This window comes from Zootoca vivipara, chromosome 17 (assembly GCF_963506605.1).
Source record: "Zootoca vivipara chromosome 17, rZooViv1.1, whole genome shotgun sequence".
NCBI lineage: Eukaryota > Metazoa > Chordata > Lepidosauria > Squamata > Lacertidae > Zootoca > Zootoca vivipara.
Window position 1 is genome coordinate 38,802,459 of NC_083292.1, and position 7,223 is coordinate 38,809,681.

General features: G+C 48.4%; 1 protein-coding gene across 2 annotated transcripts; it reads right to left on the reverse strand.

Annotated features, from left to right (window-relative positions):
- Positions 1–801: 801 nt before the first annotated feature.
- On the reverse strand, positions 802–5,113 carry MLLT11 (MLLT11 transcription factor 7 cofactor). Of its 2 annotated transcripts, none has more exons than XM_035099007.2 (2): positions 4,839–5,113; positions 802–2,002 (listed from the first exon to the last, which is right to left on the reverse strand). In XM_035099007.2, exon 2 carries the CDS (start codon positions 1,994–1,996, stop codon positions 1,712–1,714), a length of 285 nt encoding a protein of 94 aa, XP_034954898.2. In that variant the 5' UTR covers positions 1,997–2,002; positions 4,839–5,113; the 3' UTR covers positions 802–1,711. The 2 variants fall into 2 exon arrangements, with proteins under 2 accessions (XP_034954898.2, XP_034954897.2); XM_035099006.2 differs by lacking the exon at positions 4,839–5,113 and adding an exon at positions 3,654–3,752.
- Between the last annotated feature and the right edge of the window lie 2,110 nt (positions 5,114–7,223).

A 7,223-nucleotide genomic window follows, 5' to 3' on the forward strand; every position in this document is an offset into this window, starting at 1 on the left:
GGATCGTCCTGCTCTGTGACCCTCCTTCTCCATATTCTCAACATTGCTCAACAGGGCGGAGGAGCAGGATGGAAACAAAACTGGAATGAATTGGCTATTCCTGCCATTGGATCTGGCGCCCCCTACTGCTGGCCTCCTGGCCTCCCACCCCATCAGACCCAATGGGCACCTGATGCCACTGTTTAAGCTGTGCCAGAACAGGAGCAGAGTAACTTTAGAAGTTAAGGTTTCCGGCTCGGGGAAAGTGAGCGCTCCCAGTGATGTATTGCCTGAGGCACTCTGAGGCCAATGGGCCGCTGCAGGTCACATGATAAGGCCTGAGTCTCCACACCTAATGTTATTGAATAACCTCCTGGATCTTTGTTCTGGTCTCTGGATAAGAGAGATAGTTGGTGCAACAGGGTTTATAATATTGGCTGCTGTCTGTTTCCTTTCAGGCCGTGCCAGCCTTTACCCAATTCACTCCCTCTTGCCTTGGCACCACATTGCCCACTGGGCCGGATTTTCCTTGCGGGCCGCTAGTTGCTAACTCCTGCTGTGGGTTGTGGCTGCAGTTGGCCAAAATCCACTCCCTGTCTTATCCCACATTCCAGCTGATAAAATAGATTCATCCTGATTCCTGACTTTGAACTGCAATCCTGTTTTCCCAGCAGCTGCTTAAAAGACAAAGCTGTAATTTTATAATATACTTGTGGGGGCGGCAAGGCGGGGGGGCAGCCAACCTCCTCTGCTCGGTGCATGATAAATCTCCAGGTGCACAAATCTTTTGTGGTTATGATGAAATCAGCACTACAAACCCTCTTTTTCTTTTGCAATTTAATCTCAAACACGTCCAAGAGCTGAGCTTTCATCTTCGCCTACACATCTCCCTCCCCTCCCCAAGAAGTGGCGCTTCTTTGGCGCCCCCTCCCCCCTCAACTGAACCCGGAAGTGGCAGCGCAGACCCCCCTGCCCACCCAGACCTCATTGCCTCCTCTGCGTCCTCCATTTCTTCTGCAGGCGAGGCTTCCGTCTCCTCTTTCCCCTGATGATGCAATCAGAAACCAGGGCAGGAAAAATGGAAGGAAACAGACCGATACTGAGTAAAAGACCACCCCACACACACACACACACAAATTATGCCTCTCGAGTTATTCAGAAGCAAGATATGTAATTTCACTCTTTCTGGAAGTGGCTGCTGGCAAGAGGAAGAAGGAAACGGAACTTGCTGCTAAACGGGCCAAAGACCCGCGGGCCGGAATTTGCTCACAGGCTGCTTAGTTGCCGACTCCTGCTCCAGATCCTAGCTGCAATCCCCTCAAAAGCCACCCAGCTGTAAGGAGTCGTTTTATGATCAAGAGGGTGGGGAAATGCCTCGCTTAATTCCCCACACACTTCCGGCTGCCATAGCCGCTAACAGGAACATGGGTGCCCCTCGGGCTCTCTCGAGGCAACTCACCCTCCACCCAAGAAATACATTCAGTCCCAGTTTTGCAAACCACAGTCCCCTTCCCCGCCCAGCAAAAACACGTAAGAGACAGAACGTGAGAAGGAGAGAAACACAGGCAGACGACACCGACAGAAGCGCTCTCGCGAGCCTTTTGCAATTCAGCCTCGCCGTACAATTTGAAGAGTAAAACACTACAGGGAATTGGTCGGAAGTGGGGTGTAGACAAAAGGTTTAGCCGCCTCACTCGTCACACTGAAGGACAGGAGCCCAGCTGCACCAGCCTCAGATCAGGTCAAAATCTAAAGAGCCGACGCAGGGTATAGGGGCCCTCCAGAAATTGAAACTGTTGAACTGGAGGAGGCTGGTGTCCTCGCCGTCGTCTTCCCCGTCGGAGATGTTGCAGTTCTGCTTCTTCCGCTCTGCTGTGAAGCTGCCATAGCCTCCCTTGGACTTATAGGCGACCATGTCAGCTAAGCCCAGGTGTTCCAGCTCGCTCAGGTCCAGTTCTGGGATGGGCATCCTCCAGTAAAGGAAGGAGTCGTACTGGGAGTTGACTGTGTCCCTCATTTCTTGCTGAGAAGAAAGGAGGAAGAAGGGAGTCTTCTGTTAGGGGAACGCTCAGGAGGGCTGAGTGCTAGGCATGACATTATTTATTTATTTATTTATTTATTTATTTATTTATTTATTTATTTATTTGGCGCCCATCTGACTGGGTTGCCCCAGCCACTCTGGGCAGCTTCCAACTCATATAAACACATAATAAAACATCAAACATTAAAAAACTTCCCTAAACGGGGCTGCCTTCAGGTGTCTTCCAAAAGTTGTGTAGTTACTCATCTCCTTGACATCTGATGGGTGGCGTTCCACACGTAGGGGGGGCCACTACCGAGAAGTCCCTCTGCCTGGTTCCCTGTAACCTCACTTCTCACCATGAGGAATCCGCCAGAAGGCCCTCAGAGCTGGACCTCAGGGTCCAGGCAGGCTGAACAATGGGGGTGGAGATGCTCCTTCAGGTACACAGAGCTGAGACTGTTTAGGGCTTTAAAGGTCAGCGCCAACACTTTGATCTGTGCTCGGAAACGTACTGGGAGCCAACGTAGGTCTCTCAGGACCGGTGTTATATGGCTCCAGTGGCTGCTCCCAGTCACCAAATCTGGCAGCTGCATTCTGGATTAGTTGTAGTTTCTGAGTCACCTTCAAAGGTACTTCTGTCTTGGCAGGATTCAAGAAACATGGTTACTTACAGACGTCTGTAAGTGGGACTGCCGTGATCTCAAGGGAGCCATAACTCAGTTGGCAGAGGGCCTGCTTCCATGCAGAAAGCAACCGATTCCAGTCCCCAGGGGCATCTGCAGGCAGGATGGAGGAAGACCCCCCCCCCTGCTTGCAGCCCTGGAGAAGCCAAGGAGGGTTGGGGACGCCCCCTGCCTGAATTCTCGGACAGCCATTGCCGGCCAGCATGGACAATCCTGAGCTAGGTGGGGCAGCGCCTCTGCAGAGGGCAGCTTCCAATTTAAATCAGCTCTTCATTCTGGACCATGAGGACTAGAGTCTTGGATTTTTAGTGGCAGAGCCCTTGCGGCATCTCCAGCCAGTGGCGATTCGTCCTCTGGCAAGAACCGGAGGGCTGTTTGTTGGCTGTCCCTGCCTTGGAGAGTCTGGGCCCATCCTTCCTCCGGCCAGGAGTTCCTCTCTCCACACCCAACAGCAACACCCTTGGGTGGGTCTTAATTGCGGTACCTTCCCTCTCCCCCCCCCCGCAACCACACATCTCCCATGCCCCCCTTCCCTCCTCACTGCCCCACCTCTCAGTCTGGAGATCTCCTTTCTTTGGGCACATAGCACATCTCCCCATCCATCCATCATCCAAGGAGAGGCTTCCCCGCCCCACAACCTGCCCCTCTTTGCACGTTCTCTGCCCATTTTCTCTGCTCCCTTTTCTCAGACACGCTGTCCTTGGCTAGCAAGACTGCACTCCCATGGTGCAGTGAAATATCTTTTTTATGGGTAGTGGGGGGGTTCAGAATAAAACTGAAAGAGGGGAGAGCAGGCTAGTTTCTCTCCTCTCCCCCCCCAAATAAGAACAGCACCTGTCTATTTTGCTTTATATCTCAGGTTCTAGAAACTTACTCTTAAAAACCGGGGGGGGGGGATTGAAGTCCTGGGGTTATGCTTCACCCGAGGGTGCATTTTTGAAAAATAGAATTGTAGGCATGCAACGCACCTCCCTGTTTTCCTTTACGGGAGCCATCTCCTGGTTCCTGGTGTGCTATATCTATCTCTGCCTTCTATGCCTTTCTGGGCTCCTGAGAAAAATTACATCACTTTTAATTTTAAAAGCGGACACACAAGCGGGGTGGGGTGGGGAATTTGTGTGAGTGCGCTGGCTCCGCTGAAAGACCTTTGAGTGGCATCCGAGGCATGTGGCAGACATCTGCGTTTTGGAAACAGCCCCCTCTGCATGATGGGTGGGTGCACGGATATTTATGTATGTATGCAGGCACATCCTTCTAACATTATTTCCGGATAATATTTTTTAATTGAAAGAAACCAAATGACTGGCAGAATCCAAACTGAAGAGGCTCGCCAAGCCCCAGAACACACCCCAAATCACCACCTGCTTAATTGAATAAGTGGAAAGGAGGTGGAGAGAGAGAGAGAGAGCGCCATCAAATGGGATGTGATCCTAACCCTACTTACCTGGGGGTAAGCCCCTTTGAGTTAAATGGGACTTACTTCTGAGTGGACTTGGTTAGGATCGCAGCCTTGTTTTTTTTTTAAAGAAACCCTGATTCTTTAAATAAAATTTCAAAGGCCATTTCATTTGTGGACCGCCGTCGCCTCTTCGGGTTACTAAACATATCTATATCTCTCCATACAACAAGGGAGTGGTCAAAGAAGGGTTACGTTTCAATAAAGAGGAACAAATTAGCATTTTTTAAATGTTTTAACACTGAACAGATGGCTGGTGGTGATATGGGTTGAAGTCGATGTTAGTCCTACTCTGAGGAGCCCCATGGCAATTAATCAAGGTGGCGTTCTTAGGCTCATTTATTTCAATCAGTCTAATCTAAACACCTATCTATATCTATATGTATATCTATAATCAGTTTTAAAGACATTTATCCCCTGCCCTCCAATCCCAACATACCCTTCCAGACAGGCTTAACAGGTCTGGATGAGCCTTTTTTTTTAAAAAAAAAAGACAAAATGTATTTTATGCAGGAAGATGCTAACTCTGAACAGATTAATAACAATGCACGATTTGATTTGGTTTTTTAAAGGACAAGTGGAAGATGGAAGAAACCGACCAGAATTAAAATACATCCCCCACCCCCAATTTCCCTCCAAATAATATATATTTCAAATATATATTTCAATATATATTTCTTTTCTGGCTCTTCCTTACCTTCCTCGGAGAAGGACCCACAGGGGCTCAGTTGCTTGGGAGGCAACAGAAGGAAGATGGCTTTTGTGCTGGAGGAGAGAGAGGGAGATCTCTAGTGGTCCAGAGAGATGGGCAGATGGTGTGATCCGTCTCCCCTCCTGCTTTTGTCTGGCTGGGTGTGTGTGTGTCTCTATGTGGGTCTGTGTCTGTTGCGCACAAGCCTCTCCTCTTTTTTTGCTGCAATGCAGCCCCTCCTAAGCCTTCCTCTCAAGAGCTGCAGCGGCCCCAGTGAATCAGCTCTAAGAAGAATTTTCTATTTTCAGTCGGGGAAGGAGGAGACTGAAGCCATGGAGATTTTCCTTCCATATATATGCATGGTGGGTGCAATCTCTGTGAGCTTGCCGGGAGCGGGGTGGGTGTGTTTTTAAGAACGGCAACAATTAGATAATTGCTGCATTTTAAGCAATTACGATGCACAATGTGGAGAAACGGAGAAAGATAAACACTGGTGACACACGTTTTTATTCTGGCCTTTGATACTACCTATCTACAGTATCTATCTATCTATGTATCATCTATCTATCTATCTATATAGTATCAAAGGCCAGAATACACACACACACAACCTATTCTTCTGATTGCAAACCATTGAATAAAAATTACACACTGCTTGATCGTTAAAAACAAACAAGCACAACCTCAAAGCAGTTTTTAAAGAAAGATGAAACAATAAAATAACCAGTAATAAAAATTAACAGCAGCAATTTAAGACTTTGGAAAGCTAACAATAGACCAAAAAATATTAACATTCTAAATATCTGGTAGGTTTGTTTTTAGCAGGTGCCAAAAAGAGCACCGCAAAGGCGCCTTCCTGGTGTGTCAATAGGCAGGGAGTTCCGCAGGTGCTGCCAGACTGAAAAATCGAGTTCTTACAAATGTGGGACAGATATTGTGTGGCACCCGCAGCAGAGTCGGTTCTGTCCGTCAAAGAGGTCGAGTAAGGCAGTTTCGCAGTTCAACTAGCCCCAGGTGGCAAATTGTTTGAACTGATTTTCATGCTTAGTTTTTTCGTGGTCGTGATCTGCTCTGGGACCTTATGGGGAAGGTCGAGGCTAAGAAATCTCAGAGATGATTTTTTTAAAAAAACCCACATACTTTTCTGTTACAGTAGAACTTGGGGTCACCTGGATGGGAAGTAGGTTGAAGCATTTCCCCATGCGAGGCAGGGTTTTACTTGCGGAACTCCCCGCTGCAGGATTTGAGGTTGAACGCTGCCTCAGGTGTTTTGAAGGGGCGGGTCAGGCAGGATTGGAGGACGAGGAGGAGAAATGGCGGTAGCTGAGCGCTGAAAAATCTGCTTTTCATGCAGAAGGTCCTTGACTCAATCCCAAGGTAGGGCTGAGAACGACTCCCTGCCTGAGACTCTGGAGAGATACTGCCAGCCAGGGCTGACAGTACTGAGTTATGTGGATCAAGGTTTCAGTTGCTATAAAGCAACGTTCTTGATCATGATAGAACCTCCATGTTCAAGGCAGTGTATATCTCTACATATTCTCAGGGATATAGCTCTAGTGATGCTCTAGGAAGCTGCCTTGCACTGAGACCATGAGCCCATCTAGCTCAATATTGTCCACACTGATAGGCAGCAGCTCTCCAGCGCTTCAGGCAAGGAGCCTGGTTATGTCTGCACCATAAATGCAAAGCACTCTTACAGCACTTTAACAGACACGGCTTCCCTCTAAGAATCCTGGGAACTGTAGTAAGATTCCAGTCTGGAGTGAAAAGTCCTCATGATACTTTACTGAGCAAACTGAGCAAAAACAGCATATGATTTGAGGAGGAAAGTCACAGGAAGGTTTTGCCTTTCTTAGCTCAGCCCTTGCCCATAGCAAGGAAAAACCAGACGAACCAATTGCTTGACTCAGTGTAAGTCAGCTTCCTATGCCCCTATCCAAGTCGGCACTTTATTCGGAACTATGGGGACTAGAAACTTGATATTATATTTAAGGGCCTTAGCTCAGTAGTAGGACACCTGCTCTGCGTGCAGAAGGTCCAAAGGTCCAATCTCCAGCATCTCCAGGTAGGGCCGGGGAAGACTGTGGACAGCCAGTCAGCACTGACCAGCCTTCAGGGAGTTCAGATTAGGGTGTACTACATGTTCTCCTCCTCCATCATAGCCGCAGAACAGCCCTGTGAGGTAGGCCAGACTGGGAGAAAGAGAATAATAATAATAATTTGTTATTTATACCCCGCCCATCTGGCTGGGTTCCCCCAGCCACTCTGGGCAGCTTCCAACCAAATATTAAAAACAATGCAGCATCAAACATTAAAAACTTCCCTAAACAGGGCCGCCTTCGGTTGTCTTTAAAAAGTAAAATAGTTGCTTATTGCCTTGACATCTGCTGG